The sequence below is a fragment of the Cucumis sativus genome, chromosome 6 (genome assembly GCF_000004075.3).
Source record: "Cucumis sativus cultivar 9930 chromosome 6, Cucumber_9930_V3, whole genome shotgun sequence".
Taxonomy (NCBI): Eukaryota; Viridiplantae; Streptophyta; class Magnoliopsida; order Cucurbitales; family Cucurbitaceae; genus Cucumis; species Cucumis sativus.
In genome coordinates, this window is record NC_026660.2 from 6,857,289 (window position 1) to 6,874,230 (window position 16,942).

Genomic DNA, 16,942 nt, shown 5'->3' on the forward strand with positions numbered 1-16,942 from the left:
AGATGTAGAAAAATATTGATTGATTGGATTTATAATAACATTTATCTTTCACTTAAAGTTTAGGCGCCTCAAACACTGATTATTTCTTCTATGGAATAATAGAACTCAAAAACATTTTTTAAACAAATTTATCAGGCATATATTCATAGAATACACAGAAGAAGAAGAAAAACAAACTTGGAGAAGAAACTGAATTATTGGACACAATTTCGGAACTAGTGAAAAATGAGAAACTGTAAATATGAACACTTTGTTAAAGACGTTTTTAAACTATAAATATAAACCAAATAACGAGAAACTGGATTGTTAAACACTATACTAGAAACAAGAAACAGTAATGTTACCAAATGACTCGTTAACACTGGATCGTAAACCGAATAATAGTATCATAAATCATAACATAAAATAGATTTCCAACCCAACCAATGCATACACGAAGAGAACATGGTGTATGAAAAATGGGCAGCGTTTCTATGACTCTTTGGTTCTCTAATAAACTCAATAAAATTAAATTGAATTTAAAGACAAGCTATTGTTATGAGACAAGAACCTAAAGCAACATGTTCATGGTCTAAGAGATAGGCTCAGAGAGATCATCTTTCTCCAAAATCCAAAAATCAACATCTGTTTAACTCTTGTACTTCCTTTTTTTCTTGCCACCAACAAAAATAGGCAGTTGTTTGGACACCCGTCTGACAGGAAGTTGTGCTGTTCTTCAACTCCCATATGCATATCTCTAAGAAATTGGATGTCGTCTCCTGTACCATACAATTTTGTCAAAAGTCAGAACTGTATAATACGTACTTTTATCTCTCCTACTATAAGAGTATACAAGCAGAGATAAACATTGAACCTTCACCTTCCAAAGAAGTCCATGCCAATTACGTTGAGCTACCTCAGCCATCTCTCCTACTATTTGTCACTTTCTGTTTAATTTATTGGGTTTACCAAGGTAATCTTACTAAATTATAATTTGGGTAGTTTTTCGAACATCTCTACTATTTGCAATATATTGAGTCTAGTACTTCAAAAAGCTTTTCATAATATCTAATTAATCCCCCAAGTCCTAAAACTTTTTGTACAAACAAAATGGGCATTGGCGAAATAATGACTAAAGAAATTAATGGCAGTGAGCAATCAACCAGACACGAAATAGAAATGACCCTCCCATTTAAGTAGTTAGACACGAGTTGTCCTACATATTTTAACATTTCTTGAATGCAGAAAAAGAAGGCAAAATACTACCTCTTTGGTCGACTTCGATCTTCTTCGTAGTCCATTACTCCACCAGGTTCAGAGTAGATCTCCTCATGCTCTCGGATGTCAATGTTGGCCTGCTTACAGTTTGTAACTTCTGCCACAATGTAAGTAAGACACATCGACAAATATATCCCAGTATTCGAGTAAAGAGTCAGTGGGTTTTATTTCAATGTTTTAACCACTGACGATTCAGAGGTTATAGGGTGGTGTAATTTTGTTCTAAGTTCATTTTTCCATTAAAAAGAAACACACAAAAATGAATTCATTTTTCATCATCAAGAAAGTTTCATATGTTTGTAGGTCACTAGATTATGCCAATGAGAACCACCACTACTTCAATGTTTCCGGTTTAAAAAAAATGTACTAACGAATAAAATCTTAGAAACAAAATATTCTTTTGATAACCATTTCATCTCTAATGTGAACACCCAACTGAAGAAACTAGGATTAGTTGGGACTTGAAATTTAAAATATGCTTGCTAGTTTCTAGTGCAAATTATATGACCACTTGCACAATAGAGGGAGATGTCAAATGACTGAGAACAGGAGATGTAGATCAAGGTGGTCTTTTCAACTTCACGGCAAAAACGCTTGGAACTTCTCCTTGAAAATTATCTACCTATCTGCTACAAACCCTTTCAGAATAGAGAGAGAAGACCTTCCCCCCATAGAACTTCAAAACTACACCCCAGCAGTTTTTCTAGCATTCGATATCAGTTATATCCCAACACCAACTTTTCCCAAGGGAACTTCCAATGTGGTTGTCAGGATGCTATTGGAGATTAGGCTTTTGAAACAGATTGTGGGTTTTTTTTATTAGAATGAATAATGTGCTTCATACAAGAAGAGAATACTCATAATTATAGAAATCTATTACAAATAGGGGTAAAAAGGGAATTAACCCAGAATATTACTTAATTACCCAATTAACCCTTAAATCTTCTTACATCAGTAGTTCTGTTGGCTTTGGCTCTCTAGCTTAGGTGCTCTAGTTTTGTTTTCCTTGCAAGAGCTGGTTTGTTAGGTTTTAAGTGTTTGTTTTTTGTCTTCCCAACTCCTTTTGTTCTTTTTGCAATTTTATCCTATTGACGATTATTGTATCTTTGAACATCAGTCTCTTTTCATTTCATCAATGAATAGTTATATTTCCTTTCTAAAAAAAGAAACACTAAAGACGAGAAACTGAACTAATTGTAACAAAGAACATTTTTTTTCTATTCAGTTAAGGTTCAATTTGTGAGGATGTTATTGAAAGTTAGGCTTTTAAAAGAATCAAGGCAAGTTAGAAGTGTGAAATATCAGCTCTACGTTGAGTTAACTAGTAAGAAGCAAACAAATTTCATAAAGAACAAATAAGATGAAAGTGGAATTTGTGGGTACTGTTCTACACTTTATAATGGGCAGAGAACAAAACTTAATGAAAATTTCGGATTAATTGGTTTACCTTCGCTTCAATTTATACACCAATTGGCTTTTATCAATGTAGTTATCTTTTTTTTTAAGCAGAGATATGTATTAATCACGAAAAGAAACAACCCACAGGCAGAGAGCATATAGGGGGTGAAATTGTGAGAAGCATCTCCCCCAAAAGAACTAAATCATCAAAGCCTCCCAAAATAAAGATATGTCATTCTCTTTTCTGATTTTAGTTCTCAGACAATTGCTCATGCATCATCCGTGTAAAATAATTCTCAACAAGTATTGGTAGGAGAAGTGTTCAACCACCAAAAGCAATAAACAAAACATATTTCAAGTGACCTTCAAAGAAAGTGAGTCCTTTACTTTTTCCATCCTATCCGTATATTATTTTCTCAATAAATATTGGTTTTCCATTAAAAGAAAAAATAATTAACCATCAATAGCAATTAAGACAATACTTATTTCAACTGACCTTCAAGGAAAGTGATTTCTTAACTTCTTCCACCCTATCATCAACATCCTTTCGGTGTTTCTTGTCCAATTCACTCATATTATCGGCCCATTTTATCTTCTCTTGAATGGAGACCAATAAATTGTCTGATGTAGTCAACCTAGATATACACAGGAACTGTAAGATTTCAAATATATGGGTCAGGCAACAAAATGCAGAAGACAAGAGAGAGCAATAGAACCAACTCATTGTTAATTAAGAAGATTGAGAAATCATCTCAACAGAAAAAAACATGGACACGTACAACTGTGGAACTACAGATAATTAAAAGAATGTGAAATGAAGTTGCAAACTATATACTAAAATAGTTGAGGGGGAAAAAGAACTAGTATCTCAGCAATTTAGGATAAAACTTGCTAAGGTCACAATTGATTGCTCCTGGCATGCAGAAACCAACTTCTTGAGCAAGAGTTTTCCTTAAAAGGGTCCTGTCCCTGAAGAAATCTTTTGATAGCCGCCCTTAAAATAATTATTTTCAGCACATTTATTTCATGCTGTGATTTGGTGCAAGTGTCTTCTTTCTACAGCTCTTACAGTCTTTCATCTCTTTTGACCAACAATATAAATCTTTAGTAACTCCTGTGGTTTGGACTCCAGTCCCTTTTTATAAATTTTATACATCAATGAAAGTTGTTTCTTATTGAAAAAAAAACCCTGCCCCATGAAACTTAAAAGGGTAAATTACCAATTTGATAGTGTTCGTATCATATTTCCAAGTTGCCCCGGTCTCAAATCTCTCCCGGCAGCAAATTGGACCTGCATGTGCATATAAGGACTTCAATGGTTAGAATTTATAAAGCCCATATTCACAGAGCAGGTCTACCAAGACTTGTACAGACCTCAAAGCACCTTCGCAATTGATCCAACTTCCCTCTAACTATACCCTGAAAGAAAATAAGAAAATTTTCAGGGAATATACTCCTTGTCCATCATATTTCAAGGGCGTTGCTTGTCCTCCCTCCCAAAAAGATGAGCAACCAATTCGATAAATTTAAAATCCTAATGTCTAGCAAGTTATGCAAAACCCCTTCAAGATCCAAGGATGAGGGGAGTCCCAATCCTAAGATAGCAGTAAGTAGAAAGAGCCACTGAGCCTGAGGGTTTCAGCACCTCTAAAATATCACGTAATTGACATCATGACAATGTTACAAGTGTTGTCCATACTACGTGGACAAACGTCTAACACTCATGAAGTGACAATAAATACATGACAATATTTGGTAAACATAAGAAAAACTAAACCTTTTCTCAATTAAGGCAAAAACAGAAATATAAGTATTAAAAAACAAATAAATATTGAGAGTAAATTACATCAAACATGTTTCTTTAGAGTTCAGATATAAATGCATCAACTTTAAATTACCTTCTTGTATGGAAGTAAACCAAATAATGTATATCAGATAAATACAACTTCTTGAATTTTCAATTTTGTATCTATTTGGTTCTTAAACTATAAAAAATATCTAAAAGATCCCTGAACTTCCAATGTTGTGTCTATAAAGTCCCCAACCTTGCAATTTTTTAGTCTAATATTCAATTTCCATTTTAGATAGATATAAACAATTCTTAAAAGAAAAAGAAATTGATCAATAATTGTTCTATTAAATGTAAAATTGAATTTATATCTAATGAAATCCTAAATTTCAATTTATGTTTAGTAGATATGTGAATTTAAAAATATACGTGTGTCAAATAGATCTAAGACCAATTAGATACAAAATTAAAAAATTTAGAGATGTACTGAACATAAAATTAAAAGGTTTTAAATTCAGAAATTTATTTGACATAAAAAATGAAATTTTAAAAATTGTTAGCACTTTTTAAAATTCAAGGGCCTATTTAGCACAAAATTGTAAGTTCAAATATCTATTAGATACTTTTGAAAGTTCAGGGACTCAATAGCAAGCCCAAAATCTCAGGACTAAACTTGTCAGCAAATCATATGTATTTGATAAATGTGTATTTTAGGGAAGCAAATGAAAAAAAAAAAGTTGATCGAGCACATGTATGGGTTACTAAGTTCAAGGATTTCTTTTCCATATACTGACCATCCTAATACTTGTCAGAAGAATCACTTAGGTCGCATTGGTACTAATATCATAATACTGCCAAAGAAGAATCAATTAAGTTTAGTCTAGTACTAGTATCCTAATACAGGAAGTAAGAAGAAACAATCAAGTACAAGCTGTAGAACATACCGCATACATGCATTCATTAATAAGAAAATCCTCCAGTTCCCGTACATTTGTAACATCTAATTCCTGCATTAGTTGGTCATAGGCCAACACCTGGGCATGAAATCAATAGTTACAATAGAGAAACAATTTAATGGTGAATGAATGTACATTTCATCATCAACTAAAAGCGTTTTTAAGAAACCTATGAGAAATGAAACATTGAGTATACAACAGTTGGCTACTAAAGAGAGACTGAAAGGAAACAAGAATTTCATTAGAAACTATCCAGAGCCATGTTTAATAGAACAGAGATTAACAATCCTTAAACAAAGATCAGGTTGCTTTTTTTCTTTTTACCTCATAGTTCAAAATTTTATATTTTACAAATCACATTTTCATTGTTTCTTATAAATATAAAACAGCTCACTTCACTGATGCTCATACTTACGCTTCAAAGTCTGAACCCCTCTAGAAAAAATTATTTTTTATAATAATTAGTTCGCAAAAGTTTGAAATAATTTTCCAACCAACATTTTTTTTCAGAGGTTTTTAATTTTTAAACTACCAGATTCCAATGTACCCAAAGACCATCGCAGACCACTGAATCCAACTCAATGGTGCGTTCTCAGGGAATCAATCAACTATAGGCAAGCAGCCATATTTTGTAACAACTCCAACAAATTGTTAGATCCTCAAAGATGAGGCGGAACAGAACCACAAATCAATTTAAATCAGCCAGATACATCTGCAAGTGGGTTCAAGAAACATGATCAAATGTGGAGCATGAGTACCTTGTTTGTCTCAGCCAATGTGAGGACAGTAAGTTGCTTTAGTTTGAGGGCTTGATCAGAGCTCAATTCTGGAAGGCGGCTGGAATTACCTGCAAAATATACCGTTGACAAAATTGAATTGTGCATGTAGTTCATCAGCAGTGCATACTTCGAGGTTGAAGTATAATGACACCATACATTATGATATCTCCTTTTAATGAAAATACCGAACTTTCATAGAGAAAATGAAAGAAATCATGAGCATACAAAAAAGAAAAGGAAGAACACGTTGATGAGCCTTTGCTGATGCTGCAAACAGACCCATTCAAATAACGATAACATTCAAGTTAAACCACGAATGTAATAAAATTTTAACTCTTACTCTTGTAATCACTCCATGTTCCATATGCAAATAAGCGCAGCACGTCAAGATATATAGAATGCTCAGTTCCTTCTAACTGGAAAGGAAGAACATCAAATAAAATAACTTCACTTTACAATTCAAATAAGTAAAAAATCCACTAAAACAACAAAACATTTGATTAACATTACCAGTCTAGCAAGCCAAAAAGAATATTATCAATGATTTCATTTTAAAATAAATAAATAACGAATACAAATAATAATCTTATTTATTTGTTTTAAATAAATTAATAGGCACCACCATCACCACTCTAATAGCCAAAGCATTAAAAAGAAGAAACCAACAAAATTGGGGAGTAACTACCTTGGGTCCATAAAGATCACATTATCTTAATGAGGATGAGAATAGCAAAGAATAAAAAAAAAAATCAGGTGAAATAAGTAGAATTGAATTCAACAAAAAGTCGAAGACAAAAAAACTTAAGCACCCCAAAAGGCTTATAACTCAACACATGTGCTAGAAGCTGAGTTAATATCTATCATTTTGGGCCCACAACTGACTGAATGTCTAACACATTACCACTTGTTAGGGATGGGTAATGTGAATGTCTAACACATTACCCACCCTTAACAAGTTAACATACATCATCTTAAGCCCACAACCTCTAACCATTATACACGATCATCTCCCATCTTTATTCACATTGAACACAGCCTACATTGCACCACAAAACCCAATCATCTAATGTGCATTCCTCCTAAAATGATATGTACGCTTGACTTAAGGTTCCCATCAATACCCACTGGTCCAAACTTAAGCTTGCCTCCTAGACGAAAAACGTAGAACAACCATTGATGAGATTGAGGTGGTGATTCCTACAGCATCCTTCGTTTATTGTTCTACCCACTAAATGAACACCTATATGCCTTGCATTAGAGCTACAGTGACAGGTGAGTTCCCATACAGGATGTTAGAAGTTCAAACTTAGAACACATTTAAGTTGGTAATCATTTCAGCCATAATTCATAACCTTTGTTTGCTTTGAGTTGGGAGACATGGAGTATTGAGTGTACTCCTGACGTAGTTAGTGGTTGCAGCTTGTATGTCACCTTTCAAGAAACAAAAACAAACAATGATCCTACGACTGTATGAGCACAAAATAAAAGAATTACCAACTTGATATTCAACATCTCTGTGGTGTTTACCAGTCGTATTCTTTCATTTTGTCGGGGTGTTCACCAACTTGAAATTCAACATCTCAGTTGGAAGCCCTTCCTTTGGTCGGGGTATTTTGGTGGGCTGGCGTTATGTATACCTCTTGTATTCTTTTATTTTTTCTCAATGAAAGTAGTAGTTTCCATAAAATAAAAAAACAGTAGAATTGTTCTTTAACCATTGAGCTTATGTAAGCTGAACATGGGGCAACTTAAGATTGCATCTCCATTTTCCAGCAATAGATCAAAAACGAAAGAGGATGCTGGCGAGGAAGATTGACTACAACAATCCAAGTGTGGTGGTGGGTACCATACAGCAACTAAAATGAGATTTATTTTTCTCTCAGAAACAACTATACTGATAAATAGCAATTAAATAGATAATTAAAATAGTAAGGATTAAAGAACAATTTGTCTCAATTCCTAACAACTTTTTTTTTATTTTTATGAAAAAAACCACTTTCATTGAGGGAGAAAAATGAAAGAATACACAGAAAAACAAAAAACCAAGCCCACAAAAAGGAAGCTCCCTTTAAAAGGAAAAAATCCACCTATACAAGAAAGTATCTGAATAGTTACAAAAGGTCAGCCCACAAAGAAACATGGTAACGGACTAAGGAGCAAATATCCTAAGGATCCCTCCCCACACCCAAAACATCCTACTATTACGCTCACCCCATAACACCAAAAGGATTGCACACACCCCCGTCATCCGTAAAAAGCTCCCCTTCTCTACAAAAGGCAAGTTGAAGAGGAACTTATCAATCATAGCACTAGCATCTTTGTGACAAATATGAATCAAACCAATGTCTGGAAGAAATAATCCCAAACACTACACGCACAATCATAGCATTAGAGAATAAGGTCGAAGTCTTTCTCCGTTTTCCAACAAAAAGACCCAACAGTTACAAAAGAGCTTCGAAACCCTTCCTTTAGCTGGAGTGTTTCGGTGGGCTTGTTTTTTTGTATGCCCCTTTATTCTTTATTTTTTTTTTCCTCAATAAAAGTTGATGTTTCATATAATAAAAGGACCCAACAAGCTAAGGCAACTTCCTGGCAAGCCAATCCAACATATTAGCACCCTACACCCCAATTGAGAAATTAGAAATTCAGATTTTTTAGCTTACTTTCCTTGTAACATTCTTCCCCAATCAAAAAGTCAATAGTTACAGAGCATAAAAAAAACCCAACAATAACACGCGCAAAATAAACCTGGCAATCAAAAAGTAAGAGAAGAAAAAAAAAGAAGAAGAAGAATCTGTACTACAAACCTCGACAACGTTGGGAACGGCAAGAATTTCAGAGAAGGCGAAGAGGGAAGGGTGAGAAGTGGCGTCAGTAACAACGGACCCAAGTGCAGAGCCTTTCAGAGAGGAAGCTTGTTTTACAAAGTGATCGATGAACTCGGTTTGCTTCTGCTCAATATCCATTTCTGAGGAAAGGAAAAATCGACAAAAGCAATGGTGCGACAGATAGAAACGAGAATGGAGACTGAAATCAAGGGGAAAGGACAAGAAATTGGATCATGGAGAAGAGTAGAAACAAGAAGAAATCTGGGGGAGAAACTTGAGAAAATTGATTTGAATGGGGTTGGCTTAGGGTTCTTCTTCAAAACAGTGAGTTTTGCGCGCACACTCCCAAAAGTTGTTACGTTATTTTGGTAATTAGCTCGCTGCCTCCCGCTTTCCCTTTCCCTCCCGTGGATGTCTTTACTCGCAAGGCATTTATTAAATTCATTTACATCGAATGTATATATATAAATCCGGAAAATATAATGGATCTTAGCATTTATGAATTTGTTATATATATTTTTGGTTTGATTTTAAAATCCATTTTAAAATTTAGATACTTTCGTTGATTTTGGTTCTTCTAATTTAAACTTTCATTCATTTTAACTCATACTTTTTAAAAAATTTTAAAATTTCTAGTTGGATATTAAAAATGAAGATTGAAATTATAAAAAGCTAAAATAAAGATTTGAATTTTTAACCTATTTATCTAATTTGAAATTAAATACACCAAAAATTTGTTTGTAAATATAATTTGTTTTCTTCAACGTTATTAATCAAGAATGATACGAATATATCAAATATATCGTATACCGTTTTGAGGTAGCGTAGGATGAAAATTGTATGCTCACTGAAAGCATAACTTTGTATGCGTTTAATTGATAAAATATACTTAATTGATATGATATATTTTTAATGAAAAAACTCCTTTTTATTATACAATTACAAGTTATGCAACAATAATAGAGATGGAAAGTTCGATTCCCATAATAATAGAGATGGAAAGTTCGATTCCCATCTGGTAGTTGTATGCAACAATAAATAATAAAACCTCAAATATTATATTTTGTAAAAATATTCTAAAAAATATCAAAATATTGAAACTATTTATAAAATATAGCAAAATTTATCAAAACTCTATATACCTCTTCAAAATGTACCCATATTAGTGAACTTTCGAAAAACACATGAGGTAACATTACAACTCAAATTTCATCACTCTATGGTCGAATCGTCCACCATGTAAGGATGGTCCGACATTATGATATGTTTTGATATACTTGTACTAGATAGTATCATTTGCCTAGGAGAATGGCATGTTTCCCTTCAATAACCCGAACACCTTCTCGACCTCGTTTCTTGAGGAAGAATGTTTCAATATTAAAATAAATAGATCTCACATGTAGAGTACGTTCTGATGATATTGTTCCACACTATGCAAAGCTAAGAAACCCTCCATATTAAGGTACCCTGCATCACAGAGATAATATTACCATATCATATCAAACATTCAACCATTTCAAATATTGCTACCTTTAGATGCCATATTTTGTAAATAATAATAAAAAAGGATTTATTCAATCAATCTATTCAATCAGATGTATAGTATAATGCCATATTCCTCCAATAATCTACTCGACATTGGTTATTGGAATTCTAGAACTGAGAAATCCATGCTATCGCCCGCTCTCTGGGTCTAATCCAACCCTGTAAACAGAGTCCTCTCTTTAAAACCAATTCAAAGCCTTTAAGAACTATTCGAAGTATCCAAAATAAAGGTTTAATTTCCAGTACTGCCACTACTATAATCACAGTCACCCACATAGAGGAGTTATCATAAGTCTCACCTGTCCTCCAGGATCTCTTGAAACCGGTTGTACTCTCAATGACATCGCTGGCTCAGGGACTGATAACCCAAACAGTTCAGAATATCATAAAAGGCTCAAATAGGAAACAATTCAACATCTCTTGTCCCCATTCACATGATGTAAATTGGAACTTGCACAGCAGCACTATGATGCCGGAGCTTAGAACTTCCCTTCAAGACAAACCAAACCAATCTAAATCAGTTTAAAAATTAGTATATGCAACTAATAATCAACCACAACTATATCATATAAACATAATGGCCAATCCATACAAACAAATATCAGTATCCAGATCGATACAAATTTGCCAAGCATTTTGCTTTTTCTTGGGGGTCAACAGATTGCATTCCGTATAAACAGTACAGTTTGAGTTGAGAATCAAGTATCAAGAAATCGTTTGAAAATTTCATCTACATGTGCATGATAAATATAAGACCATAACACTCCACCGGATTAACTTCTTCATTAACAAGGAATTTAAATATTCACTTGCAACTTTCCCGTAAGAACAAATATGAAAATCAACCATCAAAATAGAAGCAGTCAAAATTAATAGTTAGAAACGATAACAGTTGAATAACAAATAAGATAATTTTTTGTGAATGAAAGGAGAACACAGGTCACTCAACAACATAAGGGAACCGGACCCGCAAGAATATATTGCCATTCAGCTGCCTCCAACTTCATGATCTTCTCCTCAGAATCCTAACTTGGTATGAAGCTAGGGATCTATATGATTCGACTAGCTAAAGCAGGCACCAAATGCTATGAAGAAGTTCAACTCATTTCTCACTGCTTTATTTTGGATAAATGGTTCCGACTATAGTACAATCATGCAGATTCTGAAAATTTGTAATTCGTACAAACCAGATTGAACTCTCAACCTTGTTCCTTCCTCTGCATGTTTCAAAGTAACACATGACTGTGGTAGAAACTAACCATACCAAGTAAACGGTGTTAGTTTCAAATTTTCAGTCATGCTCCTAAGTTAAGCAAAAATAACAAGAACAAACAAATCATAACTACTAACCGGAATGAAAATAAGAAGAGATTTTAAGGCCAGGCCTAGTAATGTAAAGAATTGGAAGTAATGTACAACTTGTAAGTACTCTTTGAAGAAACTGTTAATCTTTAAATAACAATAATAATAAATTGATAATATTTTTTTATATTCGTGAGTATCCAAGTTAGTAAAGGTGTATCTCGACTAATCTCACGGGACAACCCGCCTGACCTTACAACATTTGGATGTCAATAAAACTCATAGAAAATTACTTTTCAGGTAGGTGGCCACCATGGATTGAACCCATGACCTCTTTGTTAGTTATTGAGACTATGTCTACTTTTTTACAAGTAGATCAACTCATGATCTTTTAACAATCAATTAACAATAGATATGAGATTTTTCATTAAATAAATGAAAAGTGACCGATGCTCAAAAAAATACAGAAAAATGAGCAACAAATTGAGATAAAGAAATGAAAAGAGGGAGAAAATAATACCTCAAGAGAAGAACACCAAGACCAAACCAAATGAAAAGTAAAAATAGCAAACCTAAACAAAACACTAGGTCAGTGAAATAAAAACATCCCAGTTTCAACAAACCTGAAGAACTGCCAAAAATCTCAAAAGAGAACACCAAGAGAAGCTTTAAGACAAGCTGAATCTAATCTCATATGATAAGAAGGATAAGAAGAAAATCCGTTGATTTCTTTCAAGTCATGATTTGAAAAGCATCTGTGGAAGATTTGCCATAGTGCCAATGTAGGACAAGACAGAATTTGATAAACAAAAGGACCATCGAAGGAAGAAGGCACCGATGAAGAATCATCTTCTGCAGAATTTTATCCAAATTACGACCTATATAGGTTGTACAACTTAGTTATAAAGAATTTCAACCAAATTAAGACAAGTCAATCACATGCTTCTAGTAGAAAGGTTAACAAACACGGGATATTCCTGTTCATTAAGAGAAAACAAAGATATTCACGTACCTTCTGCCTTGGTACATTAAAGTATAATACGAGTAACAGTTGGGAGAACAATCATTGCAGAGGAATGGTGGAAAACTGATCGATTAGTGAAATAATTAAGAGAAGTTCTGACCACAGATCATTGTGAAAGATCGACACTCGTGTACAAGGAGTCATCAGGTACCAAATAACAATCTTGCATAAGACACAAATTTCAGTCATTGATCACATAATTTGACAACTGAACTCAGTCTCTTACAAATAATACATGCCTTAAACGGCCAAAACCCTAAAATATCTGAACTACGTAGAAACTAATTTTTGCTACTCTCAACAGCGCCCTCCTCCTTGCCTAATGCAACAACTACTTTTTTCAAGATTGACTCAGTTGGCTGATGGGAGTTCTCCACAGCCTTTGAAATTGTTTGCCATTTCTCACCATGTTTGGGTTCAGCAGCAATACATCTCTTCAGTACGTCCTTCTGATTCTCATCACCACCATGCTGAAGTTCGAATTTGTAATATAAAGCCCAAAAATCACCAACATCTGGAGCAAGAGTTACTGCCCTGTTCAGCCAATTTCTAGCTTTGTCAACCTTCCTGTCGTACCAAAACAACTTTGCCACAGCAGCAATAACATGAGGATCATGATCACATTTTTTTATTGCATCCATGCTCTTGGTTTTACGTTGTGGACGTGGTACCATCTCTATTGAAGCTGCCCACAAAATGCCACTATTTGGACACTCTTGCAGTGCCTTGGCCATCAAAATATCAGCTTCCTTCTTATGGCCATGCCTCAATTCAGCTCGCACTGCAGAAAGCCAAAGTTCGGGGTTTTGAGGATTCTTCTTTCTGGCCATGGTCAAAACTGCTCGAGCCTTGCTCAACCCATTCATTTTCTCTTCTAGGTGAGCAAGAGAAAGCCATAGGGGTATGCAGCTGGGACAGTGCTTCAAACCAGACTCATAAGCTTCCTTAGCCTTCTCCAAGTGCTTAAGACGTTCCTCTAACTGCCCAAGCATTAACCATAGTTTAAAGAAAGATGGAAAACGTTTAAGCCCTTCAATCAGTAACTTGCTCTCTTCCTCAGCGTTGCCTAGTTCTCTCTCAACAATAGCAGATTTCATCCAAACTCGTTCTGTACCTCCTCTTTCCCGAGCTTTAGCTAGAAGCATTCTAGCTCTTTCAGGTTCATGATTCTCAAATTCAAGCTTGAATGCTGCAAGCCAAATCTCCTCAGAATTGGGTATGGCTGCATAGGCTTCTTGAAGAATTGACCTAGCAGCTGGGACATCCCCAGCAAGCCACTTCTCTTTGGCACCCATAAGCCACAACACCTCAGCCTGTGGCCGATAAGTGACAGCCTTACGAAGTAATGCATCGAGAGATTCCCTGGAACCATGGCTCTTTTCAAGCTGTGCTGCTTTAAGCCATATACTTTTCTTAGTCAAGAAGACAGTAAGAGCATGTGCATAAATTGCTCTTGCTGTTTCAATCGAGCCCCTCTTCTTACACTCTTCAGCATCAGCAACCCAGGTTCTCTTCCTATCTTCTTCCTCAACCCCAACCCCTATAGTATTATGAATGATGGCTTGGCAAGTAGCAACAGACCCTGCACGTTCTGCAGCCTCAGCCTCCTTCATCCAAGCTTCCCTATCAATCACCACACCCACTCTCTGTAAAGCTCTTATACCCTTCTCTATAATTTTTCCTACCATGGCAGTATTCCCATTGGCTTCTTCCAACTTGGCGGCTGTTATCCATATAGCCGGCTCCTTCGGCAGCTTCTCCCTTGCGCTATTAAGAACCTTCTTTGCACGATCATAAGTTTCCAGTCTTGCCAATGCAAGCCACAATTCAACATGTAAAGGACAACATTCAACAGCCCTATGAAGCAAAAGTCTGGCATCCTCTTCATTTGCCAACTCCACAACTGCCTTCCACAACCTAACAGAATCTGGAATATGTTCCAGACCTTTCCTAAGAACCCGACTCTTGTTTGCAGTATCATGCTCCAGTTTTGCAGCCTGCAACCATAATTTCACTGAATTTGGTATTGACTTTGCTCCCTTGGCGATCACTGCCTTTGCCTCATCTGGGCTAGCCAGCCTACAAGCTTCCAACCACACATCTTCATTCTTGGGACACTCTTCACATCCTTTTTGAATCAATTGCCTCGCTGCTTGAATCTTCCCTGCCACTTCCTCTAACCTAGCAGCTGCAATCCAACCAGGGGGATGCTTTGGATTTGTTTGAGTAACACTCTTTAGCAATAATCTGGCCTTTTTGATATCAGAAATCTCTGCATCACTGGTTATCTTCATACTCTTCAAATCAGTGAGATAACCTTTTGGGTCTACAACAGTTAATCCTGATACAGAATCAGATAACCTATCCAACTTCAACGACAAAACTGTACCTCTACCTTCACCGACGGCAGTCAAATCTGTAACTGGTGTTTGTGCCCATGGCGTCTCCGTCCCGCCAGCTGCTCTACTCTTTGGATCCAACGCTGTCACATGTTCTTGTTCTTGCCTGGCCTTCTCAAGTAAGGTATCAGGAACAGGTACAAAGCTTTCAAACCTCTTCTTCTTATTCCTCAATGAATAATCCCCAATTTCCGGAATGCTTTCCCACTCTTGCGCCGACAGAGTATACAATTTACGCTTTAGGTCTGCAAATTGCTCGGTGATTTTCGGATTCGAGGCTCTGTACTTCTCGATCTCCTCCTTCAATCTAGCCTCCCTCCTATCCTTTCTTCTCGAATCCATCCGCTTATCAATCGCCTCCCATACAGCATCAGCCTCCTTATCGTCCTCGTCGTATTCAGCCGATGCGAACAACCCAACATCGTTGCCTTCAAATTCATCAAACTTCTGATTCTCATCATATCCTTTGTCCTCACCTTCATCTTCTTCCTCTTCCTCCCCACCTTTCCCACGGCCTCTACCAGGTGGAGCGGCGGCAGCACCGCCAATAGTCGTGGCCGACCTATCAGGAAGGTCTGGAGCAGCCCGAGCAGGACCAATATCAGAACGAGTAGTGAACCCAGTGGCACCACGTCCCAACCCAGCAACATAATTGGGAGGTGGCTTAGAGTTCAAGAAATCCAATCTGGGTTTGGGGATAGTCGGAGCTTGCATACCTCCAAATAAGGGAACGTGAAGGGTTAGGGTTGAATTGGGTAGGATTCGGAGATGGGAAAGAAGTGTGGAATCATTGAAATGGGATAATTGAAAGCTTTGGGATAAGAACAAACGCTGAAACGAGATGGGTATGTGGGAAACATCTTCGATGGCTCGCTTTAGGTTGAGGATGGAAGTTGTGGAAGGGTTTAGATTGAGAAATAGGGTTTTCTGGTTTGGGATCGAAAGGAACACCATGAGTGATCGGAGAGATTAAGCTTACCACGAATCGCTTGAGGAAGACGGTTTCCCTTATTTTATTTTTGAGGAGAGTTCCCTCATTTAAAGAAAATTGAAATTAAATCGAAATGTTTTTTAACTCTCTCTATATTTATTTTTATATTTTACAAAGGACTAAAATTGAATTAAGATCGAAAGACTTTTAATTTAAATAACAAAACTAAATATAAAACCAAATCGAACTAAGTTATTTTTTCAAAAAAAATATATACAAAAACCAAAGTTGAAGCTGGAACCGTTTTCACGTCTAATTAATACCAATTCATTTCTATCAAATAGTGTCTATTCATCGATATATATAGACGTTCTATCGATCTCTATTGTAGAATCTAAAATATTGTCATATTTTTTTTATTTTTTTATACCTATATTTGAAAATGTCCTTTTACCTCTGTGAATATATATATAAATTGTACAAAACAGCTATAGTCGAATAATAATCTAAAATTAGAATAAGTTGGATAATGAGTTTGAAATTTTATTTGAATCTGATGTAATTCAAGTAAAAGTATTTTTTTCTCAAATGAATTCTCCGTCTATTCTCAGCTAGAGAATGACTATTTATTGATGAATTGTATGTGATAGTTACGATCAATTTTGGTAGTTTGGAATATAACTAATAGTTTCAACTAACAACAGAATATAACAGACTAACTATTTAACTGTCTT

At 35.5% G+C, this 16,942-nt stretch overlaps 2 protein-coding genes across 6 annotated transcripts; both read right to left on the reverse strand.

The window, feature by feature from the left end:
- Nucleotides 1-279: 279 nt before the first annotated feature.
- LOC101211893 (COP9 signalosome complex subunit 7) lies at nt 280-9,436 on the reverse strand. Of its 5 annotated transcripts, none has more exons than XR_004217489.1 (10): nt 8,987-9,436; nt 6,520-6,595; nt 6,159-6,247; nt 5,389-5,478; nt 4,030-4,074; nt 3,876-3,946; nt 3,152-3,290; nt 1,246-1,334; nt 860-926; nt 280-758 (listed from the first exon to the last, which is right to left on the reverse strand). XR_004217489.1 is itself a non-coding variant. In XM_011658538.2 (9 exons), exons 1-8 carry the CDS (start codon nt 9,143-9,145, stop codon nt 1,280-1,282), a joined length of 741 nt encoding a protein of 246 aa, XP_011656840.1. In that variant the 5' UTR covers nt 9,146-9,436; the 3' UTR covers nt 280-758; nt 1,246-1,279. The 5 variants fall into 5 exon arrangements, 3 of the variants coding, with proteins under 3 accessions (XP_011656840.1, XP_011656839.1, XP_004140517.1); XR_004217490.1 differs by having other exon boundaries at nt 1,246-1,354; XM_011658538.2 differs by lacking the exon at nt 860-926 and having other exon boundaries at nt 1,246-1,351.
- A 3,484-nt stretch (nt 9,437-12,920) lies between these two features.
- LOC101211412 (protein STABILIZED1) lies at nt 12,921-16,311 on the reverse strand. Its single transcript, XM_004140467.3, has one exon. It carries the CDS (start codon nt 16,229-16,231, stop codon nt 13,160-13,162), a length of 3,072 nt encoding a protein of 1,023 aa, XP_004140515.1. The 5' UTR covers nt 16,232-16,311; the 3' UTR covers nt 12,921-13,159.
- Between the last annotated feature and the right edge of the window lie 631 nt (nt 16,312-16,942).